This window comes from Labrus bergylta, chromosome 7 (assembly GCF_963930695.1).
Source record: "Labrus bergylta chromosome 7, fLabBer1.1, whole genome shotgun sequence".
Lineage (NCBI taxonomy): Eukaryota > Metazoa > Chordata > Actinopteri > Labriformes > Labridae > Labrus > Labrus bergylta.
This window is the reverse complement of record NC_089201.1, coordinates 27361802-27388463: the sequence shown is the minus strand read 5'-3', so window position 1 is coordinate 27388463 and position 26662 is coordinate 27361802. Positions and strand designations below refer to the sequence as shown.

Sequence of the window (26662 nt, the reverse complement as noted above, 5' to 3'; positions counted from 1 at the left end):
CAAAGTGCTTCACACAAGACATCGAAAGCATCACGACAGAGGAAAGAAAAGAAACATTAAAATAGAACATTTAAAAATCACTGAAATTATAAAATCTGAACATATGTTCAAATAAAAATAATTCAAATGAAATTAATTGAAATAAATAAAGTAAAAATATAAAAAGAGTTAAAATTTAAAACCTTATTAAAATTGTTTAATGAAAGGCAGCTGCAAACACGTGTGTCTTCAACCTCGATTTAAAAGTTAGTTAGTTAACTTCATCATTCATTTTGTACTTGAACCCCTGTTTTTATTTTTATTTTTATTTATCTTATCTATTCTGTTTAATGTGTATTTTGAGCTTTCTTGTCTGTACTGCGGCAACGCCCGAATTCCCCCTTCTGGGGATCAATAAAGTTTTATCCTGTCCTATATGTCCGAGGGAAAGTGAAGCCCACACGTGATTCCTGGGTTTTGTGACGTGCAACGCGGATGCGGAAGTACCAGGGAAGCACTGAACCGTTGTTTTGCTAATCAGTAGCCCGGATGCTATCACCTACGGCAGAGCTCCGTGTGTTTTTTTATTTATTCGTAACCGAAAGCAAATTAAAACATCACCCATGGTCAGGTAAGAGGATTACAAAGACTCGTTTTTAATCACATCTTTTTGTCATATCATCACAACATGTCTTTAAGGCTGAGGGAGGGAGGTTGTTTGTTTACGTTTTGTTGTTTATTTCTTAAAGATATAAAAACAGAATCATTGAAGGTCAGCTGTCAGCTATTGATACAGATATAAATACAAACTTTAGGCCTTTAAAACATCGAAACATACATATATCACAGCTTTTAGTGCGTTTTATATCCTACATCCAAGTCCTGTCATGTGAGGGTCAGATGACAGGGGTCCTGTGGTGTCGTGTGTTATCATAGGGCTGATTAAAGGGTTGATTAAAGGGTTGTTATCACAGGTATCACTGGATAAAGTTGGCAGTTTTGTGGTGTTAGATCCAACATGTGTATAACTGTTTTCATTGAGGTTTCATATTAGTGCCAAAATGATCAAAATGTGAAGCTCATTTTAAGAGTTTTGGAAAAGCAACACTTTGCCTTGTTTATGTGTGTTAACTTAAGTGTGTTTCATTTATTCTAAATAAAAGGATGACCCAGAAGCACTGCCTGGAGGGCCAGGTGTACTCGGTGCCGCTCATCCAGCCGGACCTGAGGAGAGAGGAGGCGGTCCATCAGATAGCAGATGCTTTACTGTACCTGGAGACCATCTCTACGGATATCTTCAAAAGGTAAGTGAATAATAATGATCATTTAAAATGCTGCTCAAGTATCATTCAGTTTAAAAGAATGTGTAAAGAAAAGGTTCTGGGGAAATTCTGAATGTATTTGAGTTAATCTAACGGATCGTATTTGATTGTTTCTGTATTGTTGAACGATGAAAGAGAAAACAAACAGGTCAGCCATCTCATTCTGTTTAACAGTATCTTGTGTTGTTATAAGTTTTCTTCTTCCTGCTCCTGTTTGCTCACGAACAGTGTTTCAGTATTACGAGAAAATATTTTTGTTGTTGTGTTTTGTTTGTGTTAATGTAATCATTTCATTTCATTTCATATTTGATTTATTTGTGTACGGTTTCAACGCGATAATACACAATAAAAATATTTTCTCATAATGCTGAAACACTGTTCATGAGCAAACAGGAGCAGGAAGAAGAAAACTTATAATACCTGCCCCCCTTTTCCTAATAACACAAGATACTGTTTAACAGAATGAGATGGCTAACCTGTTTGTGTTCTCTTTCATCTTTCAACAATACAGAAACAATCAAATACAATCAGTTAGATTAACTCAATACATTCAGAATTTCCCCAGAACCTAAAAGTACAGCAAAGCTAAGGCTTTATATAGTAAATATTAACAGCATGGGCATGTCATGGTTTTGCCATTGTAGTGAAAAACACGGACTACAGGACTTGCTCCATCACAATGGAATATATATATCATGTTAAGATCATGCTTAACTAGGCGTGCATCGTGCGTCAGTCTTGTTGAAATAATTTGCTGAGCTTAATATATTGAAGAGGTCTGAGGAACTCAACATTCAAAAGCACTCCTCTTGTTTAAGGTCGCAGGGATCCAGATAACTTTTAGAGCCTTGGAACTTCGTTACAGCTTCATCTGTCAAATTATTCTAAGTGTAATTTAATTATAATGTTTTTAGTGAATAAGAAAAATACATTTCAATGTGATAGAAAGACGATTAAAAAAAAGAAAAAGGTACGGTCAGTTACTCACGATTTCATTCTAAGATTGCCAGTCAGCAAAAGCAAAAGAAACAAACAGAACAGCAATTGACAAAACAGCATCTGTTACAAGTATATCTGGACATGCCATGTTATAGATGGTAGAATTATTTCATGTGGAAAAAGAGGTCACACTTCTGCACTTCTGGTAAAAAAAAAAAAGGTGGAATCAATTATTAATCATATTTTGTTCCACAGCAGTTGTTTGATAGGAAATGATCCGGTCTGATCCACTAAAAATACAGGAAGTGTCTCCTGTAGCTACATGAAAGGTGTGACATTTATGAACAAATTGTTTCAACGCTTTTGAAAGATGATGGGTTTGTAATTGGAAAAATGATGTCAAAGGATCAACTAGGAGCTGTGTAATGGTTGTGAGTCAGCACACTGAAGAAACAAAAACAATGTTTAAGTTTAACCCCTCTCTATGTATCTGTGTGTGTGTGTGTGTGTGTGTGTGTGTGTGTGTATGTTGTTTCCAGGGTGTCTGACAGTGTGGAGAAGAACCGCCGCCAGCTGCAGAGCGTCACTGACCGGATCAAACTAGCACAGGCTCGTGTTGACAAGATCAAAGGAAGCAAGAAGGCCACTAAGGTAACACAGCAGCACCTTCACTTTGGAGAGAAGCTTTGCTGATTGCTCCCGTGATTCACAATAGAGACGCAGTAAAATGACCAGATGTATTTAAAAAAAAAACAAAAAAAACCTTTCAGCCAGTCATGTCAGCTTTTCTCTGTGTGTGCAGGTTTTCTCCAGTGCCAAATACCCGGCCCCTGATCGACTTCAGGATTATTCATCCATCTTTACTGAAGCTACAGACCCCTCCTCACAAACCCGCCCCCGCTTAAAGATCCAGAATAAACTTAGACCATTTGATGAGAAGGCCTTACAGGTGAGGTCAAATACATGGCACCTCAGTATGACACTTTTTTTTCTTTTAAAGCTGAGCCTGCTAAAACTTTTGGGGAGAACAGGGATACAAAGAGAAATGATTTATTTCCATCAACACAGCTTTTGTGTTCCTGCTGAGAATTATGATCAAGCTCTCAAACTGTTATGACAAGCAACTCATATTTACGTAGTCCGCTCCACCTTTATTCATGCAGGTGTTCAGAGCTGAACCGCCATACACCTTGAAAGTCTCCTTCAAACACTCTGCTATAGAATTAGAATATACGCTACAATCTGCTTTTTATATTAATGAGAAGCCCAATCTTTTCTGTCTTCTATCATTCAGTGTCTCCACAGCATGAAGGCAAAACATTCACTCTGCTGTTTGTACAAAGTGTTATTTATGATCCTGACATCTGAGTAATGACGGCAGGAATCAGATCACTCAAAAGATGGAGCCTCAGTAATGTGACCTGACAGTCATCAGCAGGGGGGAAAAACTCAACGTATCCAGATGACCTGAAAGTGTTTCACCTTCACATTTAAAAAAAAAAAAAAAAGGAGACAATTTAAGGTTATTGTAGCACCGGGTTACTCGATGTGTCCCGGCAGAAATACTTCATATCCTAATTGGACTCACCTTAGGACTAGGAAGAACCTTAATGATCCAGACCTCAAGCTTCAGCTAAACATAGATGGCTGTTTTTAATGTTTTTAAACCCAATTTTACCAAGAATCACACAGAATTCACAACCCTGCTTTGAGGGGCCAAATGGACTGGGGTTTTCATAGCGATTATTATGGAGCCAAAATATTCTGATCAGAAAATGTCTAAAAAAATATATATATATATTTATCTCTACCAGAAGGTCCTTACTTTATTTCAAAATAAAGCACAGTTCACAGAAGTTAAATTCCTTGTGTGTGTAAGCACACCTGGCCAATAAATCAGATTCTGATTCTGAAAATAAAAGCAGGGTTGAATTCAAACATGCGATTAAAATTCCAATTACTTGTGATTTACCAATTAATTGCGATTATATACATTTTCTCTGACGTATAAATAAACCTCATGTTATGTCTGCGTCACTGATTGCACCGTGTTGGAATACATTCTGCTATTTTGTCCCTAAGCAAACAAATCATTTTCTTACATGAACAGCTGTTTTCTCATGAGTAGCAGCATGCATATTAACACAACAAGGAGCTCTCTTCAGTCATCCACAATATTTTATCCATGTCAGTCTTGACTTTTTGTACAACTTTGAATGAATGTACTACCTGGAATCCACTAATGAGGTTTTATATCTGTTGTAATGGGTTTCATTGGCATGTGTGCAGAAAATTCCCGCCTTTTTTGTTTTATTAGTCTGGCCATGGCTGCTTAGGTTACACACTGAAAGATATGACAGATGTAGAGTAAAACTGTCCATTTTTAAACTATAATTATGTGTTTTGTAGCAGAGTCGATTCTTGATTAAGAGGTCAAAGGAGATAAAAAAACAGACATGTAGAAAAAACAGTGTGTGAGAACTCTCTTTAAGTGTGTTTAAGCTAAAAAAAAAAAAAACATTCAAAACCGGGTCGTGTGTGTGTATATTGTAGGAGAGGGAAAAAAAAGATAACTGCAGGCAATTTCTCTGATGCTGAAATGTATTATTCAATATCTCTCCGGAAGCAGCTTCACCGTCCATATCATTTGTTACTGCAGAGTAGTACTGCTGCGTCTGTGTTCAAGAGCACTTTGGTGGCATTTGTGAATTGATTCATTTAAGATTTAGTTGACATCTCACCGCTCTCACTCTGCGCCTGCATGTCTTCCTTTCAGGAGAAGTTGATGTATTTCCCGGTGTGTGTGAGCAGTAAGAAGAAGTCTGAGGATGAGACAGAGGAAGGGCTGGGCAGTCTGCCACGCAACATCTCATCCGTCAGCTCCCTGCTGCTTTTTAATACTACAGAGAACCTGTGAGTCGACACAAACATGCACAGATGCTCACTGTGAACACTGATTACATCTCAATCTGTTCTGCAACATCTTTTGATCCGTGTGTGTTTTTCTTTTTCTAGATATAAGAAGTATGTGTTCCTTGATCCTCTGGCTGGAGCGGTGACAAAAACACACACTACACTAGAGACCGAGAAAGAAGAGAAGCCGTTTGATGCACCGTTGTCCATAACAAAGAGAGAGCAACTAGAGAGACAGGTATCACAATCATCCCTTTAAGACATACACACCTTGTTTATTTGCAAGTTTTCAGCTTCCTTTTGAGTATTTATATTTCAGATGACTTTATACTTGAAGCCCCTACATTCTCACATGAATGTGTGTAAGTTCTTCTCCTTACCATTTTAAGACAGTCTTGTTTCTTCTCCTTAATGCATTGGAGAGGAATGATCAATTCTTTGTAGTTTGCATCATTGCACGCTGCCTTCCCAACATCAAAGACGATTGCGACCTAAATGGGGACAATGCAAAAAAAAAAAAAAAAAAGATTCCTTGGCGTATCCTTTAGCATTTTACTGATGATATAAATGCTTAACGGTAAATGGACTTGAGTTTGTACAGTGTTTGTTCACCTGTTCACACCACATTCACAAACTGATGGAAGAGGCTGCAGTGTAAAGTTTCCATTTGCGGTGTAGTGTCATGCCCAAGCACACTTCCCACATGTGACTGCAGTAGCTGGGGATCGAACCCCCCGACCTTTTCGGGTTGAGAGATGACAGACTCTACCAGCTGAGCCACTTTATGGACTTAATGAAGATGAAGCAGATTCAAAGAAGCAACACAGTGAAGCATCTTAATAGAGAAATTAAAGTAACTTAAAGGGATGCTTCACCAGTTGAAACATGAATCTGTATTGACATTGGGTCATATAGTAGAAATGTGAAATACATTTTGAAGTTAGTGCCTTCTTGGCCGAGAAAAGGCAGAAAGTGTCTTTTTGGCTCATGTGGATGAAAGACACCAAATCCCAGAATGCACAGCATCGCAGGCCACTCCCACTGAGGTCCGAATCAGAATCAGAAATACTTTATTAATCCCAGAGGGAAATTTGATCGTTACAGTTTCTCCAAAATATACAATATAGCAGTAGAAATAAAGTAATAAAAACATTTACAGACATATTTACTTCAACACATACGGACATTTCCTCAACTGATTCAGAGATTTCTTCCAGAAGGAATTGGTATCTTGGAAATTCTATCTTGAAGTTTCCCTTTAAGTCCAATGGCCTCCTAAATATGACATGCACAGAAACATCCAGTAGAAGGTTTTTACTGTGGCTTACTTTTAAAGCTGAGTAGATGTCAGACAATGTGACTCTTTTTTACATTTTCACTCAAGTAAAGAAGTTGAATTAGTGATTTTACTTTCATTGGTCTTATTGAACAAGAACTGTCTTATTACTAAACCAAAGAATACATGAACTGTTGCACCCTCTGGAGAATTGTTTGATAAATTGAATGACTCACCTTGATCATCTTTTCTCCAAAACAGACAGCAGAGTCTTACTTCTATGTGCCAGACTTGGGCCAGGTGCCTGAGATCGATGTGCCATCTTACCTGCCTGACCTGCCGGGCATTGCAGACGACCTGTCCTACAGTGCGGATCTTGGGCCTGGCTTCGCCCCGTCAGGACCCGCACAAAACATCCCTGAGCTTCCCTTCTTCCCCGACGAGAGCATTGCAGCTGGTACGTCCCTGAACTCTCTGCACTCATCAGTCTTCTTCTGCTTGATATTATGTTTGAACGCTTTTTAATCCCTCCGTTTTCAGGCCCTCAACTCCAACAGTACGTCCCGCCTCCTCCTCCACCACCTCCTCCTCCACCTCCACCCCCCGAGCCCGGCCTGGCTCTCCCCATTCCAACAGGAGCTCCGCCTCCTCCTCCACCTCCTCCGCCTCCTCCTCCAGTGGACGTCACCGCAGATGCCTCTCGAGCGCAAGGTTCAGGTTTGTCAAGTGCATGAAAATCAGAAATCTCTACCAGCCACACACTACACTACAGAGTTGGTTGACTACATTGAGGCGTCACATTGTATTGAACTGCTCCTCCCTTATACTCACAAACACAGAGGCGCCTCATGGATTAATGGTAAACTCTTCCTCCTCTGAATGCAGGCCCTGTGGCTGGGGCACCCAGCGAGGTGGTCCAACCGTCAGACGGCAGAGCCAGCCTCCTAGAGTCCATCCGCAACGCCGGAGGCATCGGCAAGGCCAAGTTACGCAACATTAAAGAGCGCAAGATGGAGAAGAAGAAACAGAAGGAGCAGGAACAAGGTGTCGTATTGTTTTAGTGTGCATGTGGATCTTCTCATGTTTTATTAACCGCAGCACTTTGTCGCTTTCGCACTGATGAGAACGCCATGCAATTATAGGAGAGCACTGCAGCTGGCATTCACACGGGATGGAAAGGCTTCACGCCCCATGTGGGGATGTGAGCGATTATGTAGATCACCACAGCACACTGTGCTCCGTGACCTTTGTTTAATAAATGCCAACTTTATCAGGGGTTGACTTGGTTACACTAAACATATATTTGCCTTCACTTCTGGGTTGCTGGCCCACGTTTTATTTTTAGAGAGAACCTCCTATTCCAAGTAACAAAACATTTTTCTGTAATGATGTGCTCCACTTTAAGTGCACTGGGGAAAAGCAAAATAAAGCATAATTATTGAGTAACGTCCTGTCTGTGTCTTTCAGCGGCTGGGGCAGCGTCTAGTGGCGGTGACTTTATGTCCGATCTGTTCAACAAACTTGCAATGCGAAGGAAAGGTGAGGATCTGTTTTTTTTTGTTTTTTTGTTTGTAATAAATTGATGTTTGAAGCGAGAGATGCGTACAAGAAAATAATGTGTGCTGTCACCTCTTCAGGTATTTCTGGGAAGGGTCCAGCAGGTGGGGAGACAGGTGAGGCTCCTGCTGGTACAGGCGGTGCATTTGCCAGGATGTCGGATGTGATCCCACCACTTCCCGCCCCGCAGTCGGCCACAGACGATGACGACTGGGAAGCATGAAATGAAGGACAATGAAAGCACTCCGTCATGGATAATGTCGTGTAAAGAGCTTTTTCAAAATCATCCCATCTCATCAGAAATGGTCCCAGAAGAAGAAAAATAATCAATGAAACTCAATTGATAAACAATTTATTGATAATCATATTCATTGTAAAACATATTTTCATAACTCTTACAAACAAATATGATTAGAAGTCTAACAGAAATCGTCTTACTAACATCTCTCGATTTTAATAAACGTATTTCATTACATAACAGCTCACATTGACCCTCTGGGGGTAAACCAGTTTCATTGATGCCCGAGTGTCTTATCTCTGCAGCAGATGCTTCAGTAATTCATTTCAACTTTCTGTTGTAAAAAAAATTGTCAAGGCTACCTTTTTGCCTCCAGTTGAATTTCAAGACATCACCAGAGAAACATCTGTCTGATAAACGCTCATTAGTTTAGCTTTGTGGCTTAAAATAATGTAACATATATTCATTATTTTCTCATTTATATTCACATTTTTTTTTACAGATGTGTAAGCAGAAGACTAGTAGCAGAGAAGGTTTGAGAGCTGAAATGTAAAACAGAACAAGAGTGATGGAATAAAAACAGAATAACTGCCTCCCTTGTTGGCCCTTGATCTCCAGCCGGGAGCACTCGGCCTCAAAATAAATTAAAAAGTGAACCTTAAGCAGCACAAAATGGCTATCACAGGCCATGAAATAACCTTTTGCTATTCATATTTTGATTAGAACATGTTTCATTTCTGAGGCTGCTGAACGTGCAGACTGAATGCTGTTGCGCTGGTTTTCTTCCCGACGTTCTTCATCAACTCAGTAGTTACGTTGAAACTACACTTGCTTCTGCTTCTTCTCCAGGAAGAACTGAAAAAAAAAAAAAAGGAAAAAATAAACAAGACAACATGTGAGTAACAGTTTGTCACGGTACAGTGGTTTTGATTGAAGTGTACTCCTCACCTTCCGTAGGGCAGCGAAAGCAGAGCCAAACGAGGCGTGTGTGCTGGTGCGATCTTTGATCCACGCGGGAAGTTTAGCGAGCGTAGCGGGTCGAGAATAACGTTTGTCACACAGCACCATGGAGGAATAGTCGCCACGGTGACGGATAGCTCTTCCTTTTGGTAAAACAATCAAATACATATACTGTAAATGCTGATTATACTACAAAAAATCTAACTGATTAAATCTTTTTTTTGTGCTTTTTAAAATTGTATTTGTGGGAATATTTCATCAGTACCTATGGATTGATTGACAGCCTTCATGCACAGGTTTTCTATTAGTGCCTGTCCAGGGCTCCTCCCTCCACTGTGAGACTAAAAAAAAAAAAAAAAACTGATTACTCTGAAAGGTTTGGAGGATACCAAGCAGATGTTTCTGACAGTAAAGAGATTCACCAGGTGTTTGTCCAGATAAGACATCTTCTCCTGCAGCTCTGGAGATTTGATGTTGGGATACGGCATTCCCACCATCACCACACACCTGTCAGGGATGCAAACAGAAAACAACACTTAATATTTTGCACTTCATGCTATATAAAGCAGCTCACTGTCGATGTGTTTGTGAATTAATTCACACCTTCCGAGATCATCAGAGAAATTGATGCCCTCGCTCATCTTTCCTCCGACCACAGAGAACAACAACGCTCCGGTGAGCCCGCTGCTGTCCAGAGCGCACCTCTGAACAAAAAGAATAAGAGACATAAAATGTAAAGACTGTGGCTGTTAGCTGTGGAGGCAATCACTTTGTGCTCTGTGATGAAGGCTGATGTTTTTAGCAGCAACAGTCGTACCTGAATGCAGCGGGAGAACTCGCTCAGCACCTGTTCGACCTGGTTAGCTTTCTTTGGCTCTTGGAAGATCTGAGAAAGTAGTTTTGAGAACATGAAGGGACTTTAAAAATCTTTCCTGCAAACACTTATGACACCAACCTTGAGTTCATGTGTGCCAATGAAGATGTTTTAATAAAGGCAGGACAAGTATATAGAGCACCATTCATATACAAAACAATTCAAAGTGCTTTACAGAAAATGTATAACATTAAAGGTCACATATTATTCACGTGTGAAGTGTAAATAAGTCTCAGAGCTCCCCAAAACATGTCTGTGAAGTTTCTTGTTAAAAATCCACTCTGATCCTGTATTTGATCATGCCTATAAACCCCTCTATTTCAGCCCTGCTCAGAACAGGCTGTTTCTGTGTCTGTACCTTTAAATATGTAAATGAGCTCTGTCTGACCACGCCCCCTCTCTGGAAGGGCTTAGGTGGCTTGGGCTTTCTTGCACGATGCCCAATTGTTTACGGTGAGAAGACAGACTCAGAGGGCAGAACAACCACCTAGCTGTGGGAGTGTCACCCACCTGGGGGAGGGGTTACTGCCCTTTGTGATGTCATGAAGGGAAAATCTACAAACAGCATGTTTGAGCACACATTTTCTGAAAAGTGGAGCAGGCAAAAGACGGAGAGGATGAACGTTTCTCATAATTGGGGGGTTTGTAGACAGACTAGGGACACATGTTAGTGTTAGAGAAACATGGTAGAGTGTATTCTGCATAATGTGACCTTTAAGAACAGTAACAGACATATCACACTTTAAAAGACTCACATTAAAATATGAAAAAAGAAAATATAAGATAAAAAAAGAAAATGGCATCTAGCAAAAATAACTAAAAGAACTAAGCTATTTTTTTTTAAAAAAGGGCAAGTCATGCACCTTCTTTTTGTTAGCCAGACGAGTGAGTGCTCCGCTGGCCTCCCAGTGAGAAATGATCCGTCTCGAGTACTCGTAAGAAGGGAAGAAGCACACGACTCCGCCCGGGACCACGTTACAGATGTTGGAGAGAATACGCCCCGTCTCATCCATCTGTCAGCAAACAGGCACACATTATCAGCAGCTGTTTGTGTGGAAAGTGCAGCCGTATTTAGAAATATAACAGACAGCACTTGGTTAGACAGCATGTGTTTGTTACCATGCGTGGAGAGTCCCTGTTCTGAAAAGTGAAGTCCAGCTCCTGACCCGACGGACCGCTGCACAAGACGATGGGGAGAATGTTCTCGGGAGGAATAACATGACCTACACACCAAAAACACAAGACAAAAAGACGACATTTATTTGAATAACAAAAAATACAAATGTACACAATCAAACTGTACAAAACGTTAAATAAATAAAGGCTAATGTATTTCCATATTGGATTACATTTCTGTCAGCAACATGACTGCAGAGCACAAATTAACAGACTTTCTTGTGTGTGAATATAGTGAGTAAATAAGATCATTTGATTTTTGTTTGTCTCCATAAAGTCTAATGAAATATAAACATGTCCCAATTCTGTGTGACACTGCCACATGTGTGACATGCAGCAAAAAACATTTTAAAATAATCCTTAATAAGGGTTAACCGTCTCGTACATGCTGCTGTTTTTTAAATTTTATCATCGTGTCCTTATCACTTCTGACACCATCCACCAAACCTGCTTCGAGTTCATGATGTGATTCTTAGATGTAGTCAATCTGAGTGAATAATCCAAACGTAAAAACAAGCTTTCATGCAAAAACAGAGTCTTATTAGAGTTTTTGAGAAGCATTATGCTATTTATCAAACAGAGTGTTTAATAGACACATGACTAAGAATTGAACTCTTAAAAAAAAAAGACACAAAACAGAAACTCCACAAAGCACTGCGGTGTCATAAAACAGGCCGCTCACCACAGGAAAACTCGGCGATGCGCTCCTCTCCCACTCCTGCAGAAAACAGCAGCTCTTGTTTGAAGTCTAAAACCTGAAGAACAACTTTCAGAATATAAAATCTTCACAGCACAGTTGATTTCGTTTTTTTTTTTTTTTTTTTTAAATAAAAATGTACTTACTGGCTGCATGGTGCCTCCTGCGATGATGACTGCTCTGCACTCGCTCAGCACCTGGGCAAAGTGGACCGCTGGATTCAACAGCAGGAACTTGACACTACTGTCTGATAAAGCACCTGTATAAAAATGAGCAAAGTACGTTTTAATACTTTCCTTCATTGCTCTCCTTTATATATTGTTATGTTTGAAGTTTAAAGAGTTGGTACCTTGTCTTTGCACCACCACTCTGCCATCTGTGTTGCTGTTTGTCAGAGCCATAAAGAAGCCTTCGACCTGCATCATGGGAGACGCAGACAGCACTTTCTCTGCCTCTGCTGACCCCTGCTGGTCTGCTGAAGGAACTGCACATGAGAGCGACGCAAAGAGGATGAACAACAGTCAGAAGAATGCTACACATACAAATCAGGGCTGCACAATAAATCACAGCGTTATCGTTATCGCAATATGAGCATTCCCAATAAACACAATAAATTAGAGGAATTATAATATTTAAAGAAGAAAATGTTTCTCACTAAGCATGTGTACATTTTACCTGTATAAGGAGACATGAGTATCATTACCATGGTTTCACAACATTTTGATGCTGTCAGATGAAACTCAAGCCAGCTATAAACTACCCTCAGATTAACTGGTGCCAATTTTGTGGAGGGAAAAAATGTTCTTGGATTTATTTGGCTTCAGAAGCATCATGTTGTAAACACAGGCATTATGTAACGCATCGCAAAAAGTAGGAACAGCGCTATCAACACACTTTTATATTTGTTTATTTACCGCTCTTCATTCTTTGATTGAAATATTGAATAATGTAAGCACAGATTCTGCATTTTTACTTTCTGGTTCATGCACTATTATAAAGGTCTTACTCCTACATTAATTATTTATCCTTTAGTAGATATGCAAGATTCAAATTTGGTCACTGTGCGCCACCTTGCTTAGTCGTTTTAAAGTTAAAACGTCTTCTCCGAGGGAAAGTGAATTTCAGCACATCTCACCCAAACTTGAATTAATGCCAAATTTATTTTTTTCTTGCACGAAATCTCTGAGGTGACGATATCCTTCCCCAGGCCTAGTTTTTAAATATATGGGTGATGTAAATATCAGCCCTCTGACCTGGTGAAGCGCTCTGGCTGCTCTGTAGAGTCTGAAGGTAGCGGTTTAATCCCTCTGTGCGTCGGTTCTCCTTGTTGGAGCTGCTCTGAGTGTGCAGACTCACTCCCGATCCTGCATACTTCTCAACAAAGCTGACAAGCTGCAGAGAGATGACAGGTGTGGATTATTTTAGATCTCGTTCAGAACAATGCTGAGGCCTGATTGAACAGCTACATAGATAGTATATGAAAACTTTTTTACTTTTCTGCTGATTAGGCTCTTCTCAAAGTATCTCTGTAACTGAAGAGAGAATGACAGTAACGTTAAAGAAAGCAGAGTTTGGAACATGAAAAAAAAAAGTGTCTAAAAGACAAGGCTGTGATTTAAAAAAAAATAAAAAATACCTTGAACAAGTTGATGTTGTCAATTTGAGCCTTGAAGAGGAAGTTATTTATAGTTAGCATTTCAGTTCCTGAAAGATAAAGACACACAGCTGGTTGACGATTTCAGCTTGGATGCATGATGTCTTTTAGAATTTGTGCTGTTGATGTGAGTGCTTACTGACCTGTTTGTGTGGTCTGGGTGTGAGGATTTTGGCCGACCTTACCTGCCAGGATAACATTTAGGTCAGGAGGATAAGACATTAAGTATGAGAGACTGTGAGAGAATATGTGCAAACTGCTTACAAAGAACTTGAGTTTCAAATTAAATAATCATGAAGACATATTTGTAGTGTGATGTCAGAGTTAAGGATGACAGAGAATCTCAGATTGGCCAATCAGTCAACATTGTCTGTTTTGCTGTATTTTAATGTTTGTATGTCATTTTCAATTGGGTAAATTTTATTTGTGATTGTTATTTTTACTGTATTTTATTTTATCTTTGTTTAATCTCTTAAAATGAGGTTTTGAGATAAGCCCTCATGGGTTTCTACCTCACCTGCACATGTGTTTTATTTTTTCTATTTGTTTTAATTTTCTGCTTGACTCTTCTTTCAAAAAATGTGCAAATAAACTAAACTAAACATTCAGTCATTAAATACTCATTTAAGACCTCACACACACACACACACACACTCACCTCCCAGCACACGGACGAGTCCCTCAATCACAAACAGGATCTGTTTGATGTACATCAAGTTCTTTGCCTTCAGCCTGCTCCTGAAGTCGTAGAAACATAAACATAAAGTCATGAAGCTAACAACAGTTTTGACATTTGTGCATGCACTGTGACAATCCTAGAGTGTTCGTACTCACCTGTAGCGGTCTGCATACTGCGTGAGCTGAGAGTGGGCACGGCAAAGCTGTAGAGGACTCACATATTAGCACATTACAGGGAGGTGCATAATGCAAAGCTACATGTTGTAGTTGATGTGTGTGCAAGTGTTTCACCTGCGCTCCATTGAGCTCTGCAGAGTGTATACAAGACAGTGTGTCACTGAGGTTATGAGCTTCATCTATGATCAGCACCTGTTCAAAAAAAAGAGTGTCAAACACATTTCTGCTTCAGTAAAATGCGAGATCAACTCTAATTTCAACTGCAGAGTATAATGAAAGTGTGGCAGAATAAACAGATACTAAAACAGTTCCAAACAACCTGTGATCATACCATCAGTGTGTTTTATGTGCCCGAGCATCTAATGACAAAGTAAAAACTTTAGTTTACAAAATCCAAGATGAAAAAGTGAACAAAAAACTCTTCACACCTGTCCCTTTAGCTGGATCCCTGCTGCTTTTCTTGTAGCTTCATGGAGTACCATCTGATAGGGCAACACCACCAACTAAACAGACGATAGATACCAAGACATTACAGATTAACTAAATTTAAAAAACTGCCTAAAAAGTCAGTCAATGAATACACAAAAAAATCAGCAATCTGATTGGTTCTTGCTCCACATGCAAGCCATATATTTAGGACAATTGAGGAAATGTCGTGCAGCGCAGCATGCAAACAATCTCCGACTTGACGAGACACAGGGGTGGATGAGGTGTGGCGTTACCTGTGCCGGGGGGATGGCGAGACGTGTGGAGTAGTACGGACAGGAGTGCGTTTGTCTGCCTAGTTTCAGCAGCTGCTCGATGTCATGGACTGAACCCAGGATGTCATCCCTCATCTGCTGCATCGCTGAAGCTTTGTTGAAGGGACACACACTCTTCGCCGGGCCTCGCTTACGCTTTGCACCGTCTTCCTGATGCTGCTTCTCTACACGGTGGAAGTTGTGAGGGAAAACTTGAGCTATCTCGGAGTATGTTATACTGTGTAATGTTAATCGTTATTCCTATAATGAAATGTTTTGTTTTTGCTTTAGGTCAGACATTCTGGAGTTGGAGTGTGATGGACTCTCACCGTGTTTGTTTTTCTGCATCTCCATGCAGCGGTCGTTTATGCGCTGGATGCTGCCCAGGCGAAGCACCTCCTCGTTGATGCAAAGATTCTGGAAAGAACAGAGTTTTAGACACCATCAGAAATCTGCTTAGCAATCATGTTTGACTGTTTCAATACAAAGTGGTCTTTCCAGTTCTATCCCAAATATGAAGACTGATAGGAATGTAGATGTTATTGGTCATCTTAAACACCCTTTACTACAACACTTTGAATAAAACCTCTAATTGTTTAATTATTGTTTCAAGAAGGTTAAAAGTACTTTGAGGTATTTTAGTGAAAACTGTTTCTTTAAACATGGATTGAAACAACAGATTTCAGCTTAAAGATCAACCTAGAACCCTGTAGCAGACATCTCACTGCTGAATATTCTTACTGATGTTAACTCTTTCAATCAATGAGACTTTCGTTTAATAGCATAACAGAAATGTTCTTCATAAATGTTCTTCAAAGTGAACGTCTTGAAGTGTCTTACTTTGCCAGTTCAACAAAACCCAAGAAGAATACATTTATAATCACAGAGGACAAGAAGAAATGTCATGATGAAAGAGGTTGGAACCTGCTTTCCTCTGGCTCTACGGCTCTTGAAACACTAAGTTAATAACCTAAGCAGCTGCTGCTGAGTGATTTTCTGATGTGCAACAACTGAATTAATGAAACAATCCTCTGTACACACACAACTGTTCTTCAACATGGTAAGTAAAAAAAACGTAGGCACCTGAAAACCTGAGAAACTACCGGTATATGTCCTTAAAGCAAAGATTTGAGTTATCAAAGTTGTCAGTTAACGACAGAAGAATATAACAATTTAACATAATTTAGATTTTAAAAGACATAAATAATTAAATAAACATAGGGAATATCACCGCCAAGAAAACTAGAGCATGTCACATGTAATCTAAAAAAACACACCTGATATAAGTCATCTGTATAAGAGCTATAGTCTGCTGGTATTCCAGACATTAATTATTTTTTATAAACATTCTTTATTGATGAGATACACTCAAGCTAAATACACTCAAATCTAACCCTAACCCTTAAATATGACTGAAATGTACATACCTGGCGTGAGCCCAGTGTGACCACACTGATGTCCTTGCTGAAGGGGCTTTTCTGGACCTCATGGACAAACTGGGCCAGCTGGGAGTGAGTGCGGCTGCAGTAGTAAATCTGATAACATGCAGAAGTAGACAGCCTCATGTTAGGGGTAACGCTAGAGACACTGATTGTTATTATGACGCATTAAAACCAGTGAGTGTCACAGTAAATCATCTGAGTTATGATCTAAAACGTCTCTCCTCACACACCTTTGCAACATGCTCTTCCACCAGTTCATCGTCTGCGTCATCCTCAGCAACATTAACTCTGAGCACAAGAGAAAACACACACACCCCCTGCTGTTTTTGTATGCATATTTTTATTTTTCCAACATTTTGATACGTCTGCTAACCGATTGTCTGCCCTCCTCACCTGCTCTTGGTCTTTGATTCGTCATCACTCTCATACTCTGCAACGATAAGCTCCTCGTCCTCTCGATCCCCCTGCGACTCCGTTTGCTCTTCTTTGCTGAGCTTCAGCAGTTTCTCGGCCTCGTCATCTTCGCAGCTCTACACACAAACACACAGAAATCCATATATATATATATTGAGTTTGGTAACGGGTGTAACATGTGGGCGATGTTTTGTCACCTGCTGAGACTACTTACTTTTCTTTTCATAGCATACTTAAGCTGAACGTTGTTCCTGATCATTTCTAATCGTTCTTCCCGTTTCTTTCTTTTCAGTTCTTCCTCCTGACACACAAGTAAAAAAAATAAATAAAAAAAATGAGATGGTAAACAGGAAAACCTCCCTGGGTGGAATCCACGCCAAAGTCACACATGAGACAGACGATGTTCCAACCTTCAGTTTTGACACCAGATCTCGTTCCGCCTTCTTTTGGACGAAATCAGTGATCCAGTCGGGCTCTGCTGAGGAGCTGGTAGTGGAGGACTCGGCGGTAGGAGAGACAAGAGCGGCTTCTCCTTCCTGCAGCAGAGCAGCCGCCTCCTTGTTCCTCTTCTCCTCATGGTCTGTGAGCCAGCTCAGCGCTCCACATATCAGACTCAGAGACTTGCCCTGGGTTAAAAGACACATACAAATACTTGTGTTAAAAAGGAGTCACATGAAATCTGACACGTCAAATGTTCATTGCACACATACACACCGTTCCAGTTGGACTTTCAAAGATGCCAACTTTCCCCTGGTGCAGTGCACTGTATAGGGCTTCCATAAACTGCTGCTGGATGTTATAGGGCTGGTATGGAAATGGGAATTGGTCCCTCCCATTCTCCATGCTGCTTGTGAACCTCCCTGGTAGACAATATTACAGTCACATGGATAAGAAATATCCAACAACAAGTGTTTAGACTGGCTTAAACTCCTGATAGTGATGTTATGTCTAACACAAAGTAAGCTGCAGCTCAGGCGCCACATCCTGCAGGTATTTGATTCTGCACATTTAGTACAAGCACATTTATACTGTAAACACAATGCATATCCACAAACCCCTGCTGACAATCATTTTAAACAAATCGTTGTTATATACGTACCACGCAGATATCCAAAAAAGAGTTAATACTTTTTTGTTGTTTTTAGCTTCTCAACTCCCGGATACTCAACAACCGCGCCAACAGCCATAACTGGACACAAATTCTGACCAATAAGAAGCCAGACACAACAAAGAGCGCATGTTTTACTTAACCGTATCTCCTGCGTGGGCGGAGCCATTCAATACACGACGTATTTTTCTGTATTTAACACTTTAAAATAAGATTATAACAAAATGTATACATTTACGATGCTGTTACATGTGGATTTGTCGAGTCGCGTTATTTATTTTATCCGCTTTTAGTTTAAGCCCCGCCTTTTCGGGAGGTACATTAAAGTACAGGCAACGCACCAGACGCGGGTTCATCCCCCTGGTTCCTCCTAGAATGTCTGGAAAGTTCTATGCCCTTCTTAAAGCGCTTGTCAGATGTGAGTCTGCAAGACAACGTGGACCCGGATTCAAGCTTTTCACAAGGAGGCACACATCACAGCCTTAATACGAAGTGTTAGTTGCGCAGACCCGTAAGCAAGGTTCTCTGCGCAGCCAGCTGGAAGCTTCGGCGGGTGTTTTTCACAAGCTGCAATCGCGTGTTTTTTTTTTTTTTTTTTTTGGAGAAGTAGGTAGCTTAGCTTTTTTTTTTTTTTAGCCGCCACTACTGTTAGCCTGTGAGCTGCAGAGCAGGTCAGAAGTAGGAGGGAGGAATCCGCAATTCATGGCAATGACTGCAGAGGAGCAGACAGGTGAAGGACAGCACACCATCCCGATGGAGGGAGAGGACATCACGCCGAAGAAAGACGGCGGTGTTTTGAAGGTGAGCGATTGTTGTTTTGCTCATTTTCATTGCGTTTGCTAGCTTTGCTGTGTGGTGCACTGTCTTGTCAATAAATAGCGTGCAGACGACATCTCAGGCCTTTTTTTTTCTCCTGCTTCCTTTCCTTCCTGCAGAGTGTCACTGACATGCACAGTGATTTCAGTCTCAGGTCATGCAAGCCATTTTTGGAGAATGTTCTGCAAGAGCTGAGAAGTGAGATCAAATGCAATTAGGAATCATTCCAGATCCACAACTCAAGTTTGATACAGATACTACATAGCAACTCAAGCAGCACAGGTGTTCATGCATTCAGTGATTTTTCTTTCATTGCTCCTACTTTCTTCACCCCTCTACAATCAGAAACCTCTCATCACTGCACAACCAGGGCCTGAAAATAATGGACAATAGTGGCCTCACTGTCACATCCTGAAAACAACACAATCTACTCAGTTTTGAGAGCTTTATGCATTTGTTTCCTCAAATTTGTTTTTAAATGTATCAACAATCTGGCCCCCCTGAACCTCTCTCCAGATGCGTTCAAAGACAGGACGGAAACAGGGTAACAAGGAGCACTGTGAGTGGAAACTGAAGAATACAACATTGTAGATCTACGTTTGGTCAATCAGCCTTCTCCATCAAAGGCTGCAAACTCTGCAACACATTAAACACCTGAAATCAAATTAATCTCGGACTTAAAATCTTTTACATAACAGGTGAAATGCTGGTTCAAAGCAAGCCAGAGCCGTACCTTTTTTTAAAACTTTATTTTAAACTGGTTTAAATAATTTGCATTGTTGTGCATGTATTTGAATGTATCCTTTAACATTTATGTTAAAAAACAAAACCAGCAGTAAGGACCAACATGAAACTGCACTGTATTACAAGAAGGGTGTTAATTTATGGAACAGCTGCAGTGATGAAGTAAAACATTAGGACAGTTTTAACACATTTTCAAGAATAACATATTTAACAAATATAAAATTGAGCAGTCAATGGGGAAAATTTAATCAATATGAGTTGTAAGGTCTGTACCGTCTACCAATGAATGTGTGTAATACTTTATATCTGTTGCTTTTGTTACGTCGTTATCTGTATTATTCGACTTTATTTTTGAAAGCTTAGTCTTGGATTAATTTATTAAGCTAAAGAGATAGAAGGGGGTAGGACTGGATAAGTTATTTAACTTCATCCTGCACCCTTTTTCCAACATGGACTGGTTAAGGAGAAATAATCGAGCCACTACAGAAAGTGTGCTTTGATTGCTGTTTGCTTTGTTTGTAATGTATATTTTATTTTATTTTAAAAACATGTTCAAAGTAAAAAAAAAAAAAAAAAATGAAAATGTGTCCTCATATCGTGTTATGGGGTTTAATGTAACTGAATGTTGTACATTTTAATCTGTTTGTTTACACAAAGGCCCAACCGGGGACACGAGTTGGAAATTAGCAATAGCTATATACTCTTTATGCAGCACATCAGTTTCATGCTTTGTATTGAAATTATGTTAAATTGCATTAAATAAATGAATTCAATTCAATACTTAAACCGACAAGAGCATTCCTATTGAAGTACATTTGTAAAATAATGTTCATGAGACGTCTCGTTTATTTACACATGTGGTGCTGACCTTACTTTGTCGTTGAAGAGTGGACAGATTCATTCTAAAATTTGTTTTCTTCTGTTTTTTTTTCTTCCCCCCAGCTGGTGAAAAGGGAAGGCACTGGCACAGAGCTGCCCATGACCGGTGACAAAGTGTTTGTCCATTATGTGGGCACGCTTCTGGATGGTACTCATTTCGACTCGAGCAGAGACCGAGGAGAGAAGTTTTCCTTTGAGTTGGGCAAAGGTTGGTTTTTCCATATCTAGCAGAGGTATGATTAATTTCTTGCCGTGATTGCACTGCCGGCGTTTGTAATCTGTCTTCTACCGGTTTAGGTCAGGTGATAAAGGCGTGGGACATCGGCGTAGCCACCATGAAAATCGGAGAGTTGTGCCAGCTCATATGTAAGTCGGAGTATGCTTATGGATCTGCAGGGAGCCCACCCAAGATACCCCCCAGTGCCACTCTTGTTTTTGAGGTAACCATCAGTGATTTCAGGTCAAAATAATGTTTCAATTGTATACTCTGTTCCAAGGATTGATGTGTCAACCTTTTTTTTTTTTGTAAGTATTTTAATGTATTGTCTGCACAATTGCAGGTTGAACTATTTGAATTTCGGGGTGAGGACATAACTGATGGTGAGGATGGAGGAATTATCCGCCGCATTATTACTAAAGGGCAAGGCTATTCAAAGCCTAATGAAGGAGCTGCTGTTGAAGGTAAATCATCCACGCTAAACTTTTTTGTTTTCACATAAAATGTATTTGTGCTGCTTACCACATTTATTGATGTCAACAAGTATTCAAGCGGCCTACATTATTTCTTAAGCTTAAGGGCGCACTCACACTTGGCCCTGTTGTCCCGCACTGTGCTTCAGCACGATTTGTAACAATGTAGGCGCCCATGTGGCTGCATGACATCACTCAATTCAAATTTAGTTTTGTTGTTAAATTTAGAGATTCCATAATTTGCATGTGCATTGTGTCCTCATTTCACTTCAGTGGCTTGGCCATTGAGACAGAATCATTTTTCACTCCAGAAAGAAAACTCTTCAGAAGTTTTATTTCCTTCCTCAGAAAGGAAAACTGCTGTAGTACCTCCTTTTAAACTGGACTTCCTGGTTTTATAATTAATCACTTTCATTCATCTCTGAGTGACTTAAAGCAACACGTGTTTGTTGGTTTGGGCGTTACAATGCACATACCTGCTCAGAAACAGGTTGTGTGTGTGGAGAACGAGAGGGCAGTTTTATGTTGAGTCATATTTTGTAGAAATTGGTTTATAAAACTCAGACTGTAGAAGTTGATTATTCAAAGATCTCTTTAACCCTCGTCATTAAAGCTGGCACCTCCTGGAGTCTGTTATAACTGTCAATCACAGATGTTTAATAGACTTTTAAGGAAACCTTTGAAATGTTGTTGAGCTGATACTTCAGTCTGTACGTCCATGTCTTTAAAATGTTATTGTATTCAATTCTTAAATGTCCTTTTCATGTTGCAGATAAATTCCTGCACAACCTGCAAAAGGTTTTTTATTTATTTGTTTATTTTTGCTTCTCAAAGCCTGCACAGGGCTAAGCATTTCACTAAAAAGCACAGTGGCATCTATGTGTATTGCCAATTTCTTTAGGGAAGATTTGTCAAAGAATATTTTACACATTTTCTTACAGATTGTAGGATTTATGTACAGTGCATACAACTTTGTAAGTCCATTTGGCTGGGATTCATTTACTGGGATTTCTAACAAAGCAACTGAACAGTTTGCATCACTTTTCTTCCGCTGCAATTAAGCAGCATCTGTGGATCCACTGTCATCAAGTTAACACGTTTGTGGCTTCTTCTTCTTTCTTTTTTTTCTCGATTCTTTCAGTTACTCTGGAGGGGTCCTGCGAGGGCCGTGTGTTTGATGAGAGAGAATTAAAGTTTGAGATTGGGGATGCAGAGAGTCAGGGCTTGCCAGTCGGTGTGGAGAAAGCGATCGTGGCTATGGAGGAGGGGGAGGAGGCGCTCTTCATCATGAAGCCCAAGTACGATAAGTGCTGTACTTCTGTTAGTAGTATGTTGTAGAAGTCAGCGTTGTTTTTAGATGAGATCATTCTTGTATATCTAAACTTGTCAAACAGGATTGTTGTTCTAATAATAATGACTCTATTATAATATAGTAATTGTTATTCACAACAATTTGACCACTTTAATTACACTCTGCAAATGTAAATATCCACTGAAGATCCCTATAGTACAGTACATTATTTTAGTGGCCTACATGAGCTTTAAGCTTTTAGTTGACAAAGATTGAAAGAAATTCACCCTAACGATTATTCAACATGCCATGACATATCATACAGTGCATTGCTCACTGCAGTAGGTAATACCACACTTATGCTCTAAGATTAAAGTGCCTGGTTATATGTCTCATTTGTAGGTATGGCTTTGGGAATACAGGAAATGCCAAGTATAACATTCCTGGCGGAGCAACACTGCAGTACAAGATCAAGCTGACAGCCTTTGAAAAGGTAAACTTGTTTTGAACTGTTTTTCGATGTCAGTTGTGTACGCCGATGTTTTTCCCTCGTAAGTAATTCACGTCTGCTTTCTTTCTGTAGGCTAAGGAGTCGTGGGAGATGAACACAGTAGAGAAACTGGAACAGAGCGTTATCGTCAAAGAGAAGGGAACACAGTATTTCAAGGTATTTTCAAAACACTCCGCTACAAAGAGAATTTTTAAGACCAGTGAAGTTGAAGACTTTTGTTTTCTAACGCATTCATTCCACACGCCTCAGGAGGGAAAATACAAGCATGCGTCAGTGCAGTACAAACGGATCGTGTCATGGCTGGAACATGAAGCTGGTTTGTCAGAGGAGGATGAGGGGAAAGCGAAGGCTCTGCGGCTGGCTGCGCATCTCAACCTGGCCATGTGCTTCCTCAAACTTCAGGAGCCAAACCAAGCCCTGGAGAGCTGTGACAAGGTGTCAGATAATCTTTTGTTTATCTTTTTAAGATGAACCTCAAATCAGTCTGTATTTAGCAGGTCAGAGACTTCCAAGCCCATGTGTTAAGAACAACAAGTGCGCCAACGTTTGTTAAATCTTATTTTGTACCAATGACTGAGCTGTAACTTTTTGTTGAAAGCTGTGTACAGTTCATGATGCTGTGTTTTATATTTTAAGGCTCTGGAGTTGGATGAATCCAATGAGAAGGCTTTGTTCCGGAGGGGAGAGGCACTGTTTGGTATGAAGGAGTTCGACAGGGCAAGAGATGACTTCCAACAAGTCGTCCAGCTGTATCCTGCCAACAAGGCTGCCAAGAGCCAGGTATAAGGCCACGTTTTTGTTTTTTTTTTTAAATGAAAAATTGAAGAAAAATTAAGCCATGATTTTCTCGAGTTTGTTACAATTCCAAAATGAGTTCAGAGAGAAAATTTAATGTTTCCTTCTTTTTTTATTTTTTTTTTTATAAAGGAGCGACTTGCTTTGCAGTGAGCTCCTGATATATTTATTGTGCTTTCATACAAAATAAAACAGGCACGTGTTGTTCTCTTTGATGTATTACTTTGGAGTATGAGCTATGTTTGTCAAATTAAATGAAGCTATTGCATTCTTTTGCTCGAGGTGGAAAACTACCAGTTCTTGTTAAGAAGAGCACTATTTATTATTTCTCTTAGCTCACATCAGGTTGGTCTTAAAATAAGAAAATATCTGGTCTTTGCAGTCGAATTTGAGAAATTTCATCATATAAATCATTCTGTTGCTGTTTCTGTTTTGTATCTCAAAATACGGTTCTAATACTGTTTTCTCTCTCTCTCTCTCTCTCTCTCTCTCTCTCTCTCTCCTCACACCAGGTTGTTTTTTGTCAAAAGCGCATCAAGGAGCAGCATGAGAAGGACAAACGCATCTACGCAAACATGTTCGAAAAATTCGCCGAGAGGGATTCTAAGGTGAAAGGTTGTGAGATCTTTAACAGCCACAAGGGGGTGGGAGGAGCACGTTTTTGATTGTCAAAGAGGCTGATGGTGTTTTTTTTTTTCTTCTTCTTCTTGTCTCGTGAACAGAAAGAAGCGGAGAGGGGGAAGCCTGCTAATAAGGAGGACAGGGATGAAGAGATGGAGATCGAGAACGGAGAAAAAGAAGTTGCGAGTTAAACGAAGGTTTAGACGATGATGTGACCGTGATGGTTCATCTGTACTTAAGACTTTTGTAACTTCAGCAATTTATGGGGAAAAAAAAAAAATTATGTGTGTGTGTGTATGCATATGTGAAGAGGAGTATGAGTGTGTGTGAGTATGAGCATGTTAACGCAAGCACTGACTTTGGGGCGCGTCTTCTCTGGCTTTCTTTGTGTCCAAGCTGTTTGCTGTGGCTACTCGCCGGATGGGTGGGGCTTTCTCCGGCTTGATGGCACTGTGGGTCGAGGTTTAAACAAAAAAAAAAACACAAAAAACACAAAAAAAAAGTGTAACACCACCGTCAACCCTTTTGAACTGTGCATGTGTTTTCACAGCATTTTGGGAAGGAAAAAAAAGTGCATCCAAGTGTTAAGTGCGAAATGTCAAATCCCCACCCGTTAAGGGCTAGACCATTCACATTGCACTACCCTCTGTCCTATACCCCCCCCTCCCCCCTCCTCACACCTTTATGCTCTCCATCCGACCCTCCTCATGGGCCTACTGATCAATTTCCGGAGGTGTGATGGTTGTGTGCATAGATGTGATGTGTGTGAGTGTCCCAAAGTACGTATGTAGCAGCACTGTGGACAGGTGGAGAAATAAAGACTATAGCCTTTAATAGCTAGTCGGACTTGAATCTTCTCTAAAGACGGAGCTCCCCTTTTAGCCCCCCCCCCCCCCCCCCCCCTCCCCAGAGTTCAACAGGACTGTTCACCATTGCTTCGGAAATATTGACTTTGTATTTTCTTTTTTTTTTCCTCTAGTGTTGTGTTTGTGATTTCTGTACTGTTTTTTTTAAGTAATGGATTCAACCAACTACATGACTGGAATATATATGTTTTTTAAAAAGCAGCTACAAATGACATGAATTAGATTCTTTACACACTTAAGTAATGGAAAGTTTAAATATTAGTCTTAATTTACTGTCAAAATGACATGTATGGAAATATGCTGTTCTGGCTCATCAGTTTCAGGCTGTTAAAGACGGTACACTATAGGACGACGGCAGCCCAGTTTATTTGAGTCAGGGGGGAAGGTTGTGTTGAGTTTTAGATTTTTTTCCGGTTGGACATGTCACTGTTTGTTCTGCCCTGACAGAAAGATACAATAAAATATAGCTACAACTTGACTGTGTGATAGTCCTGTCTGATCTGTGCCCCCGCAGTCTGCAGTAACCATGAAGCACTTAGCGTTCCCCTTGTGCTGGTTTCTGCTTTTAAATCAAGTGTGGTGAGAAAAACAAACACTGTCAAATGCTGTCAGTTAAGGACAGTTCAGTTGGAGAGGACACATTTGAATGAGTTGTGATTTTAGGTTGCTTTAAAGCTTAATCTGTTGATTTAACACTATTTTTGATGTTTCAAAGAAGAAGAATACAGTCTCGTTTTTTAGTAAATCATATTTTGGTCGTGTGCTGTTATTTAGACTATGTATGCAATTGTTATCAAATGTGCATCTTAAATTTGATTCAACAGTTGATTAGAAAACAAAAACATGAGTGATTTTTAAAGATTAGCCAGCTACACATGGATTCACTTCTGCACAGCAGTAATACTTCCAACTGTTTTCCACTGTCCCATTATAAACCTATGGTGTACTTGCAGTAGTCAGGAGGTCAGAGTCTTCTTTCTCATGGGATGAACAGGATCTGATCTGATCCTCAAGCTTTCCCACAAGGACAGTGGTGTCAGTTTACGGACGTGAATTTGCTCCGAGGCCGCTTGTTGGTTACAGGTGGATAACGAATCCTTTGTTCCATGTATTTGATTTATGATTAGCTATACAGTAATAAAAGTGTTTTCTTAAGGTGTTTCCATTAACTCTTCAAAGGGTTTTGACATAGGAAGGAAAGGATCCTAACAGGCCTCACCTGGGGGGGTCTGTTTTCTCTCTTCAGAGCATATGTTCCCTTTGTTCTTTGTTTGCTTGCTTGACAGTTGTACAAATAAACTACAA

At 40.0% G+C, this 26662-nt stretch overlaps 3 protein-coding genes across 4 annotated transcripts; 2 read left to right on the top strand and 1 right to left on the bottom strand.

Annotated features, from left to right (window-relative positions):
- Positions 1-450: 450 nt before the first annotated feature.
- On the top strand, positions 451-8817 carry wash1 (WAS protein family homolog 1). Its single transcript, XM_020631409.3, has 11 exons — positions 451-610; positions 1143-1283; positions 2780-2891; positions 3043-3189; positions 5017-5153; positions 5256-5391; positions 6691-6886; positions 6970-7146; positions 7315-7473; positions 7897-7968; positions 8067-8817. Exons 1-11 carry the CDS (start codon positions 603-605, stop codon positions 8207-8209), a joined length of 1428 nt encoding a protein of 475 aa, XP_020487065.1. The 5' UTR covers positions 451-602; the 3' UTR covers positions 8210-8817.
- Positions 8323-18243, bottom strand: ddx11 (DEAD/H (Asp-Glu-Ala-Asp/His) box helicase 11). Its single transcript, XM_065957269.1, has 28 exons — positions 18136-18243; positions 17751-17896; positions 17447-17662; positions 17251-17337; positions 17016-17152; positions 16853-16910; positions 16608-16715; positions 15510-15597; positions 15163-15365; positions 14869-14943; positions 14555-14632; positions 14420-14466; positions 14244-14323; positions 13729-13770; positions 13568-13635; positions 13425-13463; positions 13185-13323; positions 12281-12415; positions 12078-12190; positions 11917-11989; positions 11178-11281; positions 10922-11071; positions 10002-10070; positions 9788-9888; positions 9607-9691; positions 9450-9525; positions 9173-9327; positions 8323-9079 (listed from the first exon to the last, which is right to left on the bottom strand). The coding sequence occupies exons 2-28, from the start codon at positions 17877-17879 to the stop codon at positions 9047-9049; spliced, it is 2688 nt and encodes an 895-aa protein (XP_065813341.1). The 5' UTR covers positions 17880-17896; positions 18136-18243; the 3' UTR covers positions 8323-9046.
- Positions 18244-18536: 293 nt separating this feature from the next.
- fkbp4 (FKBP prolyl isomerase 4) lies at positions 18537-25835 on the top strand. Of its 2 annotated transcripts, none has more exons than XM_065957267.1 (11): positions 18537-18945; positions 20647-20791; positions 20881-21023; positions 21144-21264; positions 22415-22571; positions 22967-23057; positions 23148-23231; positions 23325-23510; positions 23712-23855; positions 24383-24478; positions 24593-25835. In XM_065957267.1, the coding sequence occupies exons 1-11, from the start codon at positions 18847-18849 to the stop codon at positions 24680-24682; spliced, it is 1356 nt and encodes a 451-aa protein (XP_065813339.1). In that variant the 5' UTR covers positions 18537-18846; the 3' UTR covers positions 24683-25835. The 2 variants fall into 2 exon arrangements, with proteins under 2 accessions (XP_065813339.1, XP_065813340.1); XM_065957268.1 differs by having other exon boundaries at positions 24383-24485.
- The last annotated feature ends 827 nt before the right edge of the window (positions 25836-26662 follow it).